The 19,604-nt window shown below is 38.7% G+C and overlaps 3 protein-coding genes across 10 annotated transcripts in view; 1 reads left to right on the forward strand and 2 right to left on the reverse strand.

The window, feature by feature from the left end:
- The window catches only part of LOC131689788 (homeodomain-interacting protein kinase 2), a 252,797-nt gene extending 250,212 nt beyond the window's left edge, over positions 1-2,585 (reverse strand). The window contains exons 1-3 of one of the 7 annotated variants that reach the window (XM_058975080.1): positions 2,443-2,585; positions 1,324-1,551; positions 14-648 (exon numbers count right to left, since the gene is read on the reverse strand). In XM_058975080.1, coding sequence (XP_058831063.1) covers positions 14-353 — 340 coding nt within the window. In that variant the 5' untranslated portion in view covers positions 354-648; positions 1,324-1,551; positions 2,443-2,585. Of the gene's footprint in view, positions 1-13; positions 649-1,323; positions 1,552-2,108 lie in introns of all 7 variants that reach the window. The other 6 variants (XM_058975083.1, XM_058975082.1, XM_058975079.1 and 3 more) reach the window with 6 other exon arrangements.
- Positions 2,586-13,536: 10,951 nt separating this feature from the next.
- The window catches only part of LOC131693424 (coiled-coil domain-containing protein 102A), a 65,149-nt gene continuing 59,081 nt past the window's right edge, over positions 13,537-19,604 (forward strand). For both annotated transcript variants that reach the window (XM_058981223.1, XM_058981224.1), the window contains exon 1: positions 13,537-14,069. In XM_058981223.1, coding sequence (XP_058837206.1) covers positions 13,974-14,069 — 96 coding nt within the window. In that variant the 5' untranslated portion in view covers positions 13,537-13,973. The remainder of the gene's footprint in view (positions 14,070-19,604) is intronic.
- On the reverse strand, positions 15,504-16,220 carry LOC131693425 (lysozyme-like). Its single transcript, XM_058981225.1, has 3 exons — positions 16,039-16,220; positions 15,801-15,965; positions 15,504-15,735 (listed from the first exon to the last, which is right to left on the reverse strand). Exons 1-3 carry the CDS (start codon positions 16,175-16,177, stop codon positions 15,596-15,598), a joined length of 444 nt encoding a protein of 147 aa, XP_058837208.1. The 5' UTR covers positions 16,178-16,220; the 3' UTR covers positions 15,504-15,595.

Below are 19,604 nucleotides of genomic sequence, written 5' to 3' on the forward strand. Positions count from 1 at the left end.
CCCCAAGAATTACCTTCACAATCTATCACTCGCTTTGGATACGGTTGCTGATTGACAGGTGACACCAATCGGGATCCCTCCCGCGGAAAAAACTCCTCGCCAGTGCTGCTGCTTCTACTTCTTCGACGCGAAAATCCTTCACGGAATTCAACGAATTGATCGTGCCGATGCTGCTGTTGTTGTTGTTCGCAAAGCGATAAGCAACTGTTTGCCGCTGTCAAACAGTACTGCTGTTGCTGATTCTCTTGCTTAGAATGCCGCAACGACTCCAGCAACGGCGACGACGACGACGGAGAAACTACTGTTGGTCGACCGGAAAAGTCGTAGTTTGAGCGAAAATGGGACGTTTTCATTTGCGGCCCCACCTAAAAAGTTTTTGCTCGCGTGTTTGATGAATGTAATTTTCCGGTGTCGTTCGGTTCCATCAATTCCAGGATTAACGCTTCCAGCAGTAATTTGTCGCTCACAGGCAGTTCGCAAACACACACGAAGCGCAATGGTTTGCCAACTCAGTTCCGAATGTCAATCGCTTTCGCAAAGGGACAGCTTTTATTTCGCACATAATGAATGCAAATATTTACACTAAATGTTGTATTTAAAAGCACTGTACACTAAATATTTTTTTCGGTAAGTGTGATGAGTTACCACCTTGAACGAAAAATACGAAGAAAATGTCAGCGAAATTGCGCAGCAATTGGAAAATTATGGATTTCCGAAAAAATACAGTGTTTATCAACTTACATTAGTAGGCAAACCAAAAAACTTTCTTAAAAAATCTCGTTTAAACCAATGAATATAAAAAAACAATTTTATTGAAATTATTAACTACACTAAAAACAATCAAATCATAAGAATAGTTACAAAGACCAATTTATATTCAGGCGAAACCTCATAAAAAGTCTTAGTCTGAAAATATTTGGTTCCTTAGCGACCTTCTTAACAGAAGTTCTTCCGATATGACCTTAAAGTTCTCCCGGTATGACATTAAGATTGTTCGGTACTTTTCAAAATTACTAGTAATAATCAGAGAAAAATTTGAATTAGATGCAACGAAACAAAGTCTAAAATGACAAGAACAATACATAAAAGCATTGACAAATTATTAGAATAGTCGTTCGAAAATTTAAATTAACCTTTTCTAGTAGAATATGAAAATTGTGCCTGTAAAGCACAAACACACCAAATCCGATCCATTGACCAACTCTACGAATGTATTACAAATTTCGCTAACATTTTCCTTGTAGTTTCAAGGAAATCATGCTCCATCGCACCATTAATAATCTTACAACTAAAATAACTAAAAATTCGCAAATTTTCTCTTACATGATCAACACTGCGGCTACCAAATCCACTGTCGGCGGCTGTTTCTGCTGTTCGCGTTTGCGTTGCACTCACTGTTGCTGACGCCTGCCTTTAGCCGCTATTATTTTCACAAATTATTTATTATTATTCTACTACTCAATGGCAGACATCAGCCATCATCTGAATGGTCGCATTCACACCAACACTACAATCGTTGATCAACCGAATAAATTTACACACGCACACAACCTTTGGGGAAAAAAATATTGAGAAAAATTTATTCACAAAACTTCGCCACCATTTTGGTCTGCAAACCGAGCCGCCAGCGGCTGACAGTCAAGCCAGTAGTAAGAAGTGACGTTTGACGTCCAACGTTGACTTGAAGCGGATAGTAGGCCGCCTACATACACAAACGAGAGAGCAGTGTTTGTGCTTATATATGCTATCTCGTTCGTTCTCACCAGTTGAAAGCTGTCTCATATGCTCTACTATTAGAAAATTTCCATCTTGAACACGAATATTCTATAATCACTTAATACCAGACAGATTTCAAAGAAATTTAGCGGCGAATCTTTGTCGTAACAAAATATTAAAATCTAACCAATTATCAAATCAAAAGAAGAAAAACATAGTTTTTCGTTCACATATGGCCACTAGACTTTTCACCTTTCACGACTTTCTCTGGCCTCTCTGTACTCGAATTGAAAAAACTAAAGACAAATGCTAAACACGGACACAAGACATTTTCTGAACAACTAATCTGGTAAAATCTTTTTCTTCCACTGGCTTTTGTTATTTCCATTTACCATCATTCTCAAACGCCCTTCTTTTCCCGAAATTAGGAATTTATTTTTCTTCAATTTCAACACTTTGTTCCCGGTACCATTTTTTCACGAGTGCTGTCTCGATTCGTGGCCTGGACGAGCAACCTGCTCCAACAAAGCAAAATACACTTCATGTACAAAATAAAGCCAACTTTTTCCCGATTACTCTTCTGCTACAGACACTTGGCTGGCTGTGCAACCATAAAAATTACTGCTCTTCAAAGTGGCCAACTGCAGAAAAGCTGCAATTTTCCTGTGCTCATTTTTTCCTGTGCTCGCATTTCGCTGAACAATTTTGCTTTCATATTTCCCGTACCATAGATACACTGCATAATCACACGCGAACGCAGTAACGAAAACGACGACCACGAAAATCGGACTTTTGCTAACAATTTTTAGATGAAAAATGTATGTACCGAACGGACGACGACGAGACGCGACGCGTACGTGCTTGTTGAAAGTCGCCTGAAGAATGAATGAAAAACGATCACGAACGAACTGCCGCACTAAACCCAGTGCATTGTCGAAGTGTGTGTGTGTGTGTATCATGCAAAGGTGTTGATGACCGTTTGACGGGGCGGCTAGTTTTCATATCAAAAGCATAAACAGGGCTGAAACAGCCCAGTTAAGCTCAGCCGGAAATGAACCGGAATTCTGGCTGGTTCCAGTTCGTATTCCGGCTCCAGTGACACAACCGATTCTAGTTAGAATCGGTTGTTGCACTGGAGCCGGAATACGAACTGGAACCAGCCAGAATTCCAGTTCATTTCCGGCTGAACTTTACTGGGAGTGACTGGCGTGTTGGCAAATTTGGTATATCAGCCGTCTGTCAGACTGACAGCCGTGTACGTAAACAGTGAGGGGCTACGAACTGAGGAGTATTGGTAAAAGTTCTATTAATCTAAAACCTAATTAATTAATCTAAAACCTAATCAATTAGAGAAGAGACGACAACAGGCTTCTTGCTCTTCTTAAATTTCTGTACTAGGCTCTGCCGTCAATTAAGAGAGAACAAGCGCGCATCGTTGCCAGATTTCTTTTGCATGCTTTTTACACCTCGACCAAGAATTCACAATACTAATTGCTTTTAAAAATTGAATTTTAATTTTATGCATGTCTTTCTTAACAATACACGTAGCTAAATGGTCATTCTGGTCCTTTATTCAATGTGTTTGAAATATTGTTGTGCATTAAACATAACCTGAATAGATCCCGTTTGTAAATATAATGAACGCTCTTGACTAACAAAACGAACAATCAGAAGCTGGTTCAATATTGAGATTAGGACTGGGTCAAATTATAGCTACAGTTATTGCTACGCGATTTTCCTCTCTTCTCTTTGTCTAAAACGAGCCCAAATCCGAGAAGAACGTGACGGAAAAAATAATTGTTATATTCCGTTCGAATTGCATGAATTTTTTCGACAATTTTAGAAAATTTAATCAATTTTCTATTAAACGAGTATTGCCAAAAAATGGAAAATATTACAACAGATTTAGCTAATTTCAATGCAAATTCGCTCGATTTCCGACCAATTTGATGTAACTAGCAACTCTGCATGCTGTATTTTCAGCATTTGACATATCGAATTTCACGACAAATGATGCCCTGTCAAAAAAAATGAATACATGTTTTCCCGCAGGGTTATTTTTTTTTGGACATAAACGCCATCCTATGCATATAGTTTTTTTTTTCATTTTGGGTGCCGTCTTGATAGGCCAGATGTAAACAACCGCAGTTTTCCTATGTATGGTTGTCTATGTTTACATAAGATTTATTTTAACAAAAAAAAAATTGTTTTTACGTATTACAACGATTTTTTTTTTAAATGTTGTTATATTATGTATATTGTACCTAAAATTTATCGGATGGAATGGAAAACTATATACAGTAATACCTCACTATAAAGCAACCTCGATATAAAGTAACCTGGACATAACGTAACTCGATAAAACGAAATTTTTACCTCGATATAACGTAACTTTAAGAATAAGAATTAGAAGACCAAGTATTGAAAAATGTCAACTCATAATCGATTGTTATAACCATTGCATTTTAAATAAATTTGGACAGAGTTTTATTTATTTTTTCTTTGCACTAAACATACCAAAGTTTTATCAAATACAAATTAAATACGCCAAGGTCCCATACAAAAGCATTAACTTTTTTTGGCTCACCGAAAACTAGATTTAAAGAACCCAATGCTTCATATCTGCTAGACAAGTGGCAAGTGTAAACAAATATATTAAAATGGCAACGCGTTTGGATAGATCCGATCGAAGCATGCCGTTCTAAGATATAATTTTAATGTAGAATACATTTAAGGTTTCAATATAGGGGTCCCGTTTCAAAATATCGGCTGCGGTGCCGCGTCAGATTTTGAACGTTAATAACTTTTATCATACTTAACAGAATGATTTGATTTTTAGGCCAATTTGTTGCAAATATGTTCCTCTATGCTGTATTAAAATTTGAAGTATGTATAACATGTACTAATAACAAAAAAATGTGTTTTGAAAAATCTTTCGAAAACGACTCGGAAAAGTGAAAATTTTCAGCCCATCCCGCACAGAGCCGTCGTTATGGTAGACCAACCGAACAATAAAATAATGAAAAGTTTATATATAGGTCCACTACATGTTTGTTCGTATGGTTATTCGCATTGGGTTGCTTGACGAGAGCACTTGGTGGGGGAAAGACTGCATATTCCTTTGGTTAGGCCATTAGAAGCCGGACGGAAAGGAAAGGCTCATGCACGGCACGAGAACGAGCGAGAAAGCGATAGTAGTGCATATTAGCGCGATTATATAAATATCTGTCGGTCGGTTTTTCTCATCATTCGTATTCGTTCAAGCACTAGCAAGCAGCCAATCTATCGAAGAAAAGCAGTGGGCGATGACGACGGTGGAAAAAGTGCCCCAGCTACTGGTGACTCATCGCAACCCGATCAGGAACTGTCGCCCTGCAAGAATTTCGCCCCAACTAAAGGGCAACAGAGTAGGCTATCGTTCCAGCGTCTGGGTCGTGAGATTGTGCAGGACTGCAAAATCGAGCTACGCTTACAAAGCTCAGTCGTAATGATGCCCCGAGAAGCCAACGATGCCTTCTTGGTCGGTTTGTTCGAGAATGCAAAATAGTGCTTTCTAGCTCACCGTGTCCGCTGGGAGTGCGTCTGAATTATGCTCCCGCAATAAAACAATAAACGGTTCTTTACAGGACCAATTAATTATGTTCTAATAAGAGTTAAACTGAAATTTACATTTTATGGTGTATAACAAATAATTTTCAGAAAGCTATATAAGAAATACGATGTGTGGAAAGAAAGAAAGAGAATTTAAATTATCCTCTCTCGCTCGTTTTCGTGCACTGCTTTTTCATTCCTTTCTGCTGCTAATACCATCATAACTAAAACGAATGTGCGTGTTCCCCCACCATCTCATGGCCAGTGTTGCCACAATTGCATGTCGCTATTACAATTTGAATTATTTTATTGATCCTCTCTAGTATTGATAAAATATAGAACGTGCAAAGTACACTAGTCGCATGCTTTTATTCGAACTTTTTGGCAGCCTCCGTTGATTAACTGCATAAATCGATTTGTTTGTGCAGCTCCTTGCTAGTAGCAAACTAAATAGCCTTTATCAGCGCTAACAAATAACACGAAAGAATTTAAATTTGTGAAAATCTTTTCCTTCCTTCTTTTCAAATCTGCAACATTCTTTGAAAATATTGTTTGAATGTTGTTATTGAAAACTGAACATGCAAGTTTGCTAGCACTGGCCACTAGATTGAAGGCGATGGAAAGACAGAATATTCGTTTTGGTTATGCTAGTATTGGTAGCCAAACGGAAAGGAATGGCACGAAAACGAGCGATAGTAGTGCTTTCTCGTGTGTTCATATATGAATATTGGTCGTTCGGTTTTTCTCATCATTCGTATTCGTTCAAGCACTAGCAAGCAGCCAGTCCACCGAAGGAAAGCAGTTGGCAATAGCGACGGACGGAAAAAGTGCCCCAGCAGGTGACTCATCGGAACTGTCGCCCTGCAAGAATTTCGCCCCAACTAAAGGGCAACAGAGTAGGCTATCGTTCCAGCGTCTGGGTCGTGAGATTGTGCAGGACTGCAAAGTCGAGCTACGCTTACAAAGCTCAGTCGTAATGATGCCCCGAGAAGACAACGATGCCTACTTGGTCGGTTTGTTCGAGAATGCAAAATAGTGCTTTCTAGCTCACCGTGTCCGCTGGGAGTGCGTCTGAATTATGCTCCCGCAATAAAACAATAAACGGTTCTTTACAGGACCAATTAATTATGTTCTAATAAGAGTTAAACTGAAATTTACATTTTATGGTGATGGAAAGACAGAATATTCGTTTTGGTTATGCTAGTATTGGTAGCCGAACGGAAAGGAAAGGCGCAGGAATGGCACGAAAACGAGCGATAGTAGTGCTTTCTCGTGTGTTCATATATGAATATTGGTCGGTCGGTTTTACTCATCATTCGTATTCGTTCAAGCACTAGCAAGCAGCCAGTCCACCGAAGGAAAGCAGTTGGCAATAGCGACGGACGGAAAAAGTGCCCCAGCTACTGGTGACTCATCGGAACTGTCGCCCTGCAAGAATTTCGCCCCAACTAAAGGGCAACTAATCCGTAGGCTATCGTTCCAGCGTCTGGTTCGTGAGATTGTACAGGACTGCAAAGTCGAGCTACGCTTACAAAGCTCAATCGTAATGATGCCCCGAGAAGCCAACGATGCCTACTTGGTCGGTTTGTTGGAGGATGCAAAATAGTGCTTTCTGGCTCACCGTGTCCGCGAGGAGTGCGTCTGAATTATGCTCCCACAATAAAACAGTAAACGGTTCTTTTCAGGACCAATTAATTATGTTCTAATAAGAGTTAAACTGAAATTTACATTTTATGGTGTATAACAAATAATTTTCAGAAAGCTATATAAGAAATACGATGTGTGGAAAGAAAGAAAGAGAATTTAAATTATCCTCTCTCGCTCGTTTTCGTGCACTGCTTTTCCATTCCTTTCTGCTGCTAATACCATCATAACTAAAACGAATGTGCGTGTTCCCCCACCATCTCATGGCCAGTGTTGCCACAATTGCATGTCGCTATTACAATTTGAATTATTTTATTGATCCTCTCTAGTATTGATAAAATATAGAACGTGCAAAGTACACTAGTCGCTTGCTTTTATTCGAACTTTTTGGCAGCCTCCTTTGATTAACTGCATAAATCATTAGATTTAAATTAACGTCTCGAAGTGAAGTCACGATGCTCCGGTTATGTTACAGACATTACCCACCCATCTTTTTTTTTTTAGTTTAGTAGAGCGAATACGAACTACTATCGCTCTCTCGCTTGCTCGTTTTCGGGCCATGCGCCTTTTCTTTCTTTTCTGCTACTAATACTAGCATAATCAAAACGAATGTGCGTCTTCCCACCATCCATTTAGTGAGCAGTGTTGCCAAACGCATTTTCAGTTTTTCATCAATAACATTTCAACAATATTTTCAAAGAATGCTGTAGATACGAAAAAAGAAAAATAGTTGGTGATGGAAAAGAATTTCCAATTAGAATTTTTAACCATAATTATAACGAATCATTTGAAAATTTCACATGCAAACGTAATTTCGTTGCATATCATTAGATTTGGATTAACGTCACAAGTGTAGTTACGACACTCCGGTTATGTCGCAGACATTACCCACCCATCTTTTTTATTGTGACCACGACTAACGGTTTAATATAGACACCCCATTTCAATATTTCTGAAGGAACAGAAGGTCGAGTTTGGAAAGTTTGTAACTTTCATTGTACTTAACCAAATTACACAATGTTCGCACTAATGATTCAGAAATATGACCAGGAATCTTCTATTAGATTTGTAAGTATGTATAATTTACATGAATAAAGAAAAATTGATTTTCAGGAATCAATTATTATCTGTTCTTCCATTGGCCAGTACTACGCGACTTCCTCATGCTAACAATTAATTTCATCGTTAGCCATCTCCCTCACCAAGGCCAACAACGCCAACAAAACCGGTCCTTTTCAGGACCACCATCATTTTTGTAAAGAATAATTTGAAATATTCCTCGCCCAAATCACCTTTTGTCCGAAAATTCCAATGAGTATCAACATATTTGAAGAACGTGTTCTTTATGTATTCTACATCTCTCCGGTTATGTCGCAGACATTACCCACCAATCTTTTATTTTTGACAAGTAGTATTTTTTGTTTTGTGCAATTTTATTTTCGGTTCTACCCTGGGACTAAGTCGAAGGTCATTATAATCAGCATCCGCGCGTGGCCACAAAAATTACTTTTTCAATCATTGATTTTAGAGTTACTGTTTTTTTTTGAACCACCTGTACGGATCGTTGCACGTAACTCTGTTGGATCCACCACTGTTTTGGAGATTATGCTGTGGGAGTATTGCACTATTCCAAAGTATTTTAGAATATCCGAACGTGGATTCGAAAACGGTAAATATTGCTTCATGCTCAACAGTAATACTCTATGATTGTCATTATGTTTTTTTTAGAACGAGCCACATTGCCCAACCCGTCCGAAAACTTTCACAGGCTTTTTAAAACTCAGCCCAAATAACTCCGGCAACCACCCGCAAAACTGAACTGTCCGCAAGAAACTACACTGCGGCTAGTAGAACTCCGCTAAAAGGTTGCGAAAATGCTACCTCGGTTCCATCAACCGTTGAGAGCGGTTTACAGATCAGGATGAGTATAATGAAAACGAATATTCCTATACGATTAGCTAAAATCTCCTAATGTACCTCATCCCATTAATAACATAATCGTGATGATTGGTTGGCTAGTGCAGTAGGCTCCGCTGCCGGGCAGGAAGGTGATTATCGATCTGTAGAGGTCATTTGTCCTGATAACGTAATAGCTTTTTTCCAGGTAAATTCTTCGAAGCGAGATGTGCATATTTCGGAATATTTGCCTACCACTGACTATCAGGAGTTCTTTTTCAAAATGGCTGAAGATGGTTTCGATCTATGGAATCCATCCTATTGGATATAGGGATCTTTAAGAGTGTGCGGGTTAAGGCATATTCTGATGCAGATTAGTACCGTGAGTTAATATCTCAGTCCTTTTTCAATTTTTTGGCCCGAAACTATTGAAAAAAACATTTTTTAGTTTGTTTCCTTTTAGGACAATAACACATTCAAACCCATGCGACTTGCACGACTCTATAGGTTGCCTTATCAGATCTACCACAGTTTGCAGATGAAACTTGGATGGCAGGCTGCTAGCGGATTGAAAAAGTACCAGATCATGCTGTGTGGGGTGCTGTCCCGGTTAACAATGAGGCGAACGAGATATTTGCAGATACGCCACCCGGATAGAATTTTACAATAGCATTTACCCTACAAACAATCATAAAACAATAAATATTATAGTTATTACTGTTTCAACATTGTTCGATGCCACGTTCTCACAGTAGATTTACAATAAAATTTCCTGTAACAATAAATTTCACTGTTCGGCAAAAAACTGATACAGCGCATTCACATTAAATTTTACTGTTTTCGAGAAAAAAATGTATGGAGAAAAATTGATTTTTTTAATGTTAAGATACATAACCACCCCCCTTTTTCACTGTAAAAGTCTATTTTACATTGAAATTTACTGTAAAAACGTTAAAGTTTATTGTTTTTGTATTGTAGCATAACACTAAAACTTACTGTAAATTATTGTAAAATTACTGTACTGTTACAGTGAAAATCATGGTTTTGTTACTGTACATTTCTATTCGGGCATTTAGTAGGACAACTGTCAGTTTGCCGGTTGAACTTAATTTGTTCTTTTTTAATTTAAAAATCATAAAAGAATAATTAAGGTTTAAGAATGATATGAGTGTACTCGTAAGGACACCCGCTATCAATACATATGAAAAACTAGCACTTTTTTTTTTTCCAAATTAAAGATCCCTATTGGTCTTGAATCACCGAGTTTCTTTCTGAACTAATTCTTCAAAAATAGAAACAAATTATAGGATAGTTTCAATACCCGTGGCAAATGGAACAACTCTGGAACAAATAGGACGAAAATCGTTACTCTTCTTCCGGTAGCATCCCGAAGTAAACAGAGCAAGTGTTTTGCTCTAAAGCAACTTGTATCAAGGATTCTGTATTGGAACTAACTTTTTGTCTCGTCCAAGATTTGATCAAACAAATGAGAGGGATGATTATATGCAGCTGCATGCTGCTATAAATTGCTTTGTGATTAATAAAGTTGGCGATAGTCCCAAATTTGTATTCGATACTTTTGATTTGAATTAACCGCGTTGATTATTCTAAAATTTATACGATCACTCAGTGTATGAGCAATAGGATACAAAAGTTATTGAGTAGCAGTTTGTTCATAGTTTCAGTCATCCACCAGCTAGAATAATCGAATATGCTCAGCAGTACTGTCAGCTCCAGGGGTAGGCACTAGGGGGCACATCAACATCCTATTCAACCGTAAAGTGATCTAGTAGGAAAGCATGTCTACACGGTAAAAAATCTTCACGTTGATGGAAAGTGATTTGCAGTTGATTTCGCACTACTTGCCCAACATTTCAATGCGATGTGTCAATCTGTTGGAATGGATCATTTCAAAGCACTACGAAATCAACAGCAAATCACTTCCATCACTGAAATGTGTTGCACATTGCTTCTAATAGATCTTGCATTTAACTATATACGTATTCCTTACGGTATATCCCATTGTGGATTACCTGAGAACAAATAATTACATTATAAATTAACCACAAGTAAAATATACAATACTCACGTTCTACATTACTTTGGAAATGCAAGTTTTCCATTTTTGCTCCTATTTCCGAGCATACGTTTGTAGTCGATTACAGACTTTAGTGTTTTGACACTTGTAATTAATAATGGAACCACTTCAATTCAATAGATTAGTACAGTGGTGCGAATTCAACGGATATTCATTTCAATTTAAAGATAATTTCTATTAAATAGCTTTCAAAGACCAGGTCTTTCTGATACGAGTTATAAATCCTTAGAAAATCAATGCTAAATCACTTCAATTGTTAGTGATACATGATAAACTGATTCAAGTGCAACATCATTTGAATTAGACGTGACAATTTTTTACCGTGTATACAACACTTTCGTGAATACGATCATGGTCAGTAAATGTCTGTATAGTAGTAGGTCTGTTCCAGTACCAGGAGAAACTGGAAGAACTCCGGAGAAAATCGTTCCTGTACTCTCTTCTTCTCTTTTTTCTTCTTCTGGTAGCAAACCGGAGTAAAAAGGAGCAAAGATTTTTTGCTCCTGTTTACTCCGGAGTGACTTCCGTGTACTGGAACAAACCTAGTGTTCGTCCTGATCCGATGTGAAAAATTGTTATTATAAATTGGGCGATGGAATTCTGTAGGCAATATTGTACGCAACTATTTAATTAAGCTTAATAAAAGAAAATATACATTCCGCTCCCTTTATCAATTGTAAAACTAAAAAGATATTGGAACAGAAGTAATGGGATATTGCATTAACGGATGGAAGTAGGAAATATGGGGCGAATTACGCGGAGAATGAAGTGGTAAAGAGGGGGGGGGGGGTTGGTGAGGCATGTAATTGGATTTGCAATTAGTGGATTGGGATTAAGTAGGTCCTTTACACTTGAGACACCAAGCACTCGAGAAGTGGTAATATAGTTTTCGAATCAGTTCAGTAAATTTACCGTATACTCATTATCCAGCAAAGTAATAAACCTCGGTCTACAGATGGACAGCAATCTCTCCTGGTCCAACCAGGTCAACGATGTGGTTCAGAAGGTATACAACACCCTTCGAACTTTCCGAAGATTTGCTCCAGTTCTCTCGCTGCCAACAAGACTTAAGCTGGTACGATCTGTGATAGTTCCAATTTTTACCTACTGCGACGTAGTTTATTTTCCCGGACTGTCAGCATCACTCAAACAACAACTACATCGGTGCTTCAAATCAGCTGTTCGCTTCGTCTATAACCTTCGTCGTCGTGATACAACCGCCGCAGTCAGAAACACGATCCTTGGACACGATTTACCAGCGAACTACCACGAAAGAATTTGCTGTTTCCTGAAGCAAGGCCATAACGGAATGTTACCAAACTACCTCTTACAACACCTACAACGAGGCCAACAAGAGCGGACACGATGCTTCATTATTCCACGACATAGTACATCCAGCGGCAAAAGCTTATTAGTGTATGGAGTATCCTGTTGGAACGCCCTGCCACTAAACATAAAAGAAAAACCCAGTGTTGCATCGTTCAAAAATGCTCTAAAACTTCTGGCTTAACCATTTCATTTCAATTTACAATTAGTTACACTCCTTTTTGTTTTGCTTTTTTTTTAACTAGTTTTTTTTTCCTTTTTTTTTGTAACTTTATTTGTATCTTATGTATTTACCGCTATCCAAGTAACTTCCTTGACCTGATTCAAAGTCTGTACTAACAGGTTATCGTGCTCAATAAAATTACAAATTACAAATTACAAAAAATAGTTAGTTACACATTTCATCTTTATTAGCTATCAGTGCAGTGGAAGAGATTCTGCGAGTTTAGGGTAGTTCGAGTCAGGTAATATAACCTGGGCTAAAAACCCAATGCCACATAAGAACTCATACTCAAAAGAGAACCAGTTCCCAGTTCGTGACACCAGCAAAATACATGAACCAGACCCAAGTCACTACCACATTTCTGCCTGGATTCGAAGGCCACCGGGAAGGTCTCATACTCAAAAGAGAACCAGTTCCCAGTTCGTGACACCAGCAAAATATATGAACCAGACCCAAGTCACTACCACATTTCTGCCTGGCTTCGAAGGCCACCGGGAAGGTCTCGACCAGCAAGGCGTCATTTTGTCTCCAACAATGAGTTAACCTGCAACAGCATACGATCGTCGCTCTGTGACTAAACCATCAACCGCAATCGACCATCGCCCAGCGAGCCATCCAGCAACCACATACGACCGTCATCCACCATACGCCCATCACGATCCGCTCGAATACCTCCCCAGCGCTACTCAGCCACCATACACTTCTACATCACAAACCGTAAGGAAATAAAATTGATTAGGACAGAAAAATCAGTGTTTTGGACTTTTGATCACTGCTACGATCCTGTAAACTAGAGAAAACTCCTGGAGGAGAAGCCTGTTTGGTTTCGTCCGGGATTGGCGCATGGAATGAACAGATATCAGGATACTTTGTCAACCTGTTGTAGGTAGAATTAAACGGACTTTTTTATTAGAAGAAAAACCTCTTGTTAGCATTTCGTACACCCCAAAATATTCAACGCTGGCTATTCACTGCCCACATGTTCCACAGTTTGTGTGGAACGCGTTCTGTGGTGCGCAACAAGCGTATCCGAAGAGAACTGTCAAACGCCAAAACAAAATTCGATTCACACAAAAATGGCAGCTTCGGAACCGTACTTTTTGCTGTTATTTTAAACATTTAAATCGATAGCATACTTCGTAAATGAACCGTACTATTGAACTTTGTTTCGTGCGCGTACAATGAATATGTTTTTATGCGTGATTCAGAGATAGTGATGTGTCGGAAAAGTTAAACCTGGCGGTTACGGTTGACGCAATTGCTTTTGCAGACTCCGGAAGAGTGGATCTTGGAACAACATGTATCTACCGAAAAATCAATAAAGCTTTTCTCGCGGAAAGGCTCTTATTTTCTTAATATGCCCCAGTAATTCAGTGGATATGTAATGAAAAATGGTAACGAAATATTACCAGTGATACAAAGAGAAGTGAATAAGGCAGGCCAGCCAAGGCCAAACGCGGACGGTGCGTGAAGCAAATAATGTCACAGAGTGCTCCCAGGAGACATCCACCCGCCGGTGGTAATCCAGAAGTCATGTCGGCGAAATTTGGTGACACTGAATGGGAGGCTCGAGAGGTTTGTACCTATTTAGATAATCTTTTGAACTTTTTTTCGTCAACAAGGAACACCCTTATAAAAATGCAGAAAATGTTTCCTGGAAGCTTGTTTTGCTAAGCTAATTTTATCATTCTTCTGCAACTCAAGATGTTGATGCTCTGATTTGTTCTAAATTATTCTAGTCAATTAGTACCAAAATTATTCGTGGCACAAACTTTAAAATAGTAATTTTTATATTCATTTTAAAAGCTTCAATTCTTGCAAAACACTAGTAAACCGGATAGTAGCCGGAAACCAAGTTTTCAAATCACTTACACTGTTTTCTATCGACGGCTTCTTTGCGATAGAAATGGAATACATCCTCTTCCATCTCCGCGAGCGCATTTCCCGCGTCTATCTCAAATATTGTGCAAGGCTCTTTCCTGACTCGGTCACTCGAACAATCGTTGCAGTCTTCGCGAGCCTGATGCTTATCTGCCGTTAGACAACTAAACTGAACCAGTCTGATAAATTTGGTCCACATTCAGCAACATTCCCGCGACCGGCCCATGTTCAGATAAAATATACACCCGATCTTATCTGTTCGCAGGCGCGACAGTTAATACTTGCTCTAACCGCTACAAATAGGCACATTGAACTGTCGAGTAAAACACCTAGGTTTATAGACGAAAAAATTGTCGGGATGTTCTTGAAACTAGAACACTCCCCTACTGCGAGTCCGCTAGCATGTGTTCACTGACCACCGGACGGGGGTAACGCGAGTGTGATCGTATTTTTTATGTCTTATTGCTTTCAAGTATTTTTTTTCTGGTGCCAATATACACAGAACTGTCTCATGTTCTATGCGATTCCTTACAAACATGGGACAATTGTGCATAGAACGGCCGGCGACGCCAGGCGTTGCTTCCTATTGCAATAGAGGGAATAATGTGTTGTCTGCATTTGATAAAAAAACGCGTTTAGGAGGCAATGTAAATAGTGCGTGCGTTTATTAACATTTTATTAATGCTATATATTAAGATCAGTTGTAATATGAACTAGGATTCAGATTGTCTAGACTGGGTAATTATACTGAGTAATATAATCAAGTTTAAGGTCACGTGATGAGGTGAGAATAGGAGAAAAGATTGAAGAACGTAAGATCAGTTTGGATTTGAATTTATTTAAGTTTTTAACGAACAACCGAGAATCTATCGAACTTAATTACGAATAACGGATCCAGAAACACCGCGGAGGATGTAGAAAAAATTACCTTAATATTGAAAGGTCGAAAAATAATAGTTGAACAGGCACACCGTTTTGCATTCATTTTAGAAGATTCTAAAATTCATTTTTAATATATGATATAAATTGTAACTCTGCACTCGAGGATGGATACTTTCGAACCATCCAATAAGATTTTCTATCTCGTTTTATTATCGGAATGTAATTCAAATAAAGTCGGTTTGAAAATATGTGTGGTATTTGGATTTATTCGCATGAGTTCTCTCTATGACACATTTATTATGCTCTGTCACGAATCGGTTCATCCTTGTCTCCAAACATCACAGTTTACATTTGGACAAATCGGGCAGCGATTTACCTTCGCACTTGTTCAACCATCCGTACCATGCTCTGTAGCCATGCCGTTTGTAAATCTTCTTGGCACACGTCGAAGCGGCCTTTATGTCATCCGTTAGAAGAGCTGCAAATATTCATATTCTTGAATACAGTTTCCGTTCAAAACTATAACCGCTCTATTTGATGTACCTGAGCACTTCACCTTACAGTCGTTGGTGCCTGCTTTGCTACTATCTGGCGAATCGCACCAGTACCAATCGTTAATCTGGAACAGACCCCAATCGGTAGATCCGTTGCGGTTCTTATTCGTCTTAGTAGTATCCATGCCGCTCTCGTTTTGCACCAAGCAGACCCCTAGAATTTCATAAATGGAGAAACGAATTTTCACTTCCAGTAGGGCCCAACTAATGTATGCCTGAGTTCCTACAATTTCTTAACTCTGCCTTTTCGAAACCCTGATCCAGCAAAGCTTTAGCAAGCGAACACTTGTCGAACTTTATTCCTGTGCTGGGACCTATCACAATCGCCACCAGGACGAACAGACTTAATTTACTTAATAATTTCATTTTCTCTCGTATGCTGTTAAGCGAGGACTGCAACCGAACACGGTTCACTGTTCCTTTTATATGGCCACATATAAAAGTAACAGCACAAACAAGTTTATTAATGCTCGTCTTATCAACGACCGTGTTAGCTCGCGTGTTTCTCCGAATCGATGAGTTCTGTTTGCTGTTGAAGGAATATGGGCTGTGTGAATACCGGTGCGCTGGTCTGATTGGTGAATCCCCGTTGTACCGAGTGGGTATGTTTTGGTACAGGACCAGATCATGTTTCTGCCAGGTCAACATTTTGGAACGCACTGTACCTAGTAACGTCTGAAGCTGATGTCAGAGAACTGAGGTTGCTCAATTGGAATCAGGATGTCGTTACAGCTGTATCCTCGAAAATCATTTTGTATAATGCAAAAAAGGCTGCAACTGACGATTAGGGTTTCGCTTCTTTTAAATTGTGCGAAAATGAAAAACATGTTTTAGGTCTTAACATAACATACTAGAAGCATAGGCGGCCCACAGGCAAATGGGAAGGGGGCTCTTCTACATGACAAAATTTATGTTATTCAGGATTTCGAATTTAGAAAATCAAGAACGTTTGCGTGCACGTTTTGTATGTAAAGAGTAACGAGTAATTGGGTAATTGCCACCATTCTTGAAAACTATAGATTTGTCTCTTATACTCTTTAGAGAGTTGCCATTGTTTCTTTTGGCATTCAAAATGATTTACTCCACTATGTGGGGCTACGGCTAGGTGTAAATCTAAAATCTGCATCGCGAAATTGTGGTATAATTTTAAACGCTTCCAGCGTTGTCTACTTTTTATGAATTTTGATCATGCGATTCGGACAATACCAGATTGAAAAATGCCAGCAACTTTATACTAGTCTTTCAATACTGCACTCTTGAAAAATTCGTAAAATAGTGAAAATATGAGAAAACTTAGAGTTTTTGCCTACATTGCGTTAATTGGTTATGGAGGCGGTGGTCAGCTATTTTCGCCCGCGTCCCTTTGTATAACGTGATTCATCAGCAGTCCTATCTTTAAAAAAATGAATAATGCAATATTTTTTTCCGATCTTATTTTAATGCAAATGCAAATTAAGCTGTCTTCCTTTCGTTATATTCTGAATTACACATATTTAGCAACATGTTATTTTTTTAATTTAATGGCAGCTGACATTTATTTAGACTGAGCAAACTAATTTGTTTGTTTGTTGAGGAAACTAATTTACTCTGTATTTAATACGCGTGGGAAATACGCATGGCCTCGTCTGAGTGAATAATGACTTGCATTATGTATGAAGATTGAAAATTGACAATTCGCAAGAAGAATTCAAAACCAGTTACCAACTTTCGGCAGTCATATCCGCACGAAAAACAAACGTTTTATTGCCATTGGTTTATTTTTAGTCCATTAAATCATCAATATATTCCCTCTCCTAGGTTGACGGCTTTGACGGTACTGCAAACATCTTCAAGCATATTTGAGCAGACAACTGCTTTAAGATGGTTATTGCATTACGCCTCGATAGTGGTGCATCGAGGAGACCGAGTGGGCTTATGGGCCTTTTTTATGTTTTGTGTTATTTCATACTCTGCACCAGCCCAAACTAACAGTCAGCTAAGAGTCTGTGCACACTGGCGTGGCCGATTGGCGGGTCGCCGTGGATTGAATTTTTCTGTGAGCTGTGTTTGCAGACATTGTTCAACAGCTTAACGGTTGTCTTTTTGAGCACGGTTCGCAGTGGGAGTCATTGTGTGTCGATTTATTGGTCGACCTCGTCAACGTGCACAGGCGCATCAAAAAAATTAAAGTTGAAGCCTATTAGTTGTGTTGTAATAATTGTCGTTTTTAGTACTAGTGTAAAATTGTTATGTGCTAGTCGTATGTCTATCTGTGTATGTGTTCGACTAAGTAGTTGTGACATATGGGTCAGGGAATGGATGCAGAACTGGCTTATATGATAGAATAGTGGGTAATCCTTCTTGGGATCACTTTTTACCGGTGTTCAATTCGTGCATTCGATTCGATTCATTCGGATTGGATAAATGAAGGTACGATTAATTTACCGACGCACGTCAATCATCCATTCCCGGTCAGCATAGCATGAGAAACTTCTAACGGAATGCAATTGTCGTTTTCTGGCATTTAGACGATTCCAAGTAGTTTTATTGCATGTTACATGTGTATTGTTCAATTAATACTCAACAACAATACTAACTCTTCTCCGTGGGCTTGGCAGTGGACTCCAGACTGCAAATTTTTATGCTTAGGGATTTGTAGCTTGGAGACCTTAGATTCTGTTGGTCCCTAGAATTTAATAGCAACACAGCGCGTCATTCAGTTGGTGGATAGAAGCGAAGGAGTACCCTGACGACTGGAAGATTGAATTATTTTTGCTGTCTATTCAACTAGATCCAGACCGATGCAGTATCCTATAGTTGATGGTTCATTACATATAATCTAAATTAAATATCATTCAATTTACACAGTGCATTAAAACTTAAGGCAAGTAGCCAAGGTACTCGAATCATACCAATTTAAACCCAAATCTAAAGTAAACATCATTCAATTGCACAATGTATTGAATTTAAAATTTAAGTTGTCTATCCAAAGTATTGGGATCATATCAAGTCAAATGTTGAAAATGTGTCTAGTAATTTTGAAGAATCATCATCCACGCAAAACAAACCGTCAAGTAAAGTGGCTATGTTCCCAAATATAAGCAACTTAGAATACGTCCCTCCCGTTCTTTTCTTCTACCTTATTTGTCTGTTTTTGTTTTTCTTCTATTAGTTTACTTTTCCACTACTCATGTAAACCAAAAAAAAAAAAAATCAGTCAATTTATACGCTTCTACTTAATGTCTTCATTTTTTTCTTCTTTTAATTCGGCATGTTCTTTTTCCTTTTATCACTATATCTTAATTTAGATTCATTATAACACTCACTAACACAATCAATTGCATGTTCTCTCATATACACTCATAATATCTCATTCAAAACGTACAAACGCCGCTAGCCTTCGCGATAACACAAACCAAGTCAAAAACGTGAACATGCAATTGTAATCACCCACACATATTCGCGATCTCGCCAACAACCCACCGCTCGCGCGATCATGGGTCGGTCACGTTAGGATGTCCCTGCCCTCGTTCTTAACAGCCTAGATTCATGTCTTCAGTTGGACCAATGAAAAATGAGGCTCATATTCATTAGATAACACATTCCATGGAAACGTGACAGGGAACTCTAGTGTTATGGGGGAATTATCTTCTAGTATCTGAACCGTATACTAAAAACTAAGCAACAAACTCACAGTCCGCGTGATCATTCAAGAACACACGCGAATATGCATATGGCCACACAGTTACAAAATCGAATTTATACACGCGAAATCACATACGTTCTGGCATACGCGACAAACACGTGAACATAC

This window comes from Topomyia yanbarensis, chromosome 3 (assembly GCF_030247195.1).
Source record: "Topomyia yanbarensis strain Yona2022 chromosome 3, ASM3024719v1, whole genome shotgun sequence".
NCBI classification, from domain to species: domain Eukaryota; kingdom Metazoa; phylum Arthropoda; class Insecta; order Diptera; family Culicidae; genus Topomyia; species Topomyia yanbarensis.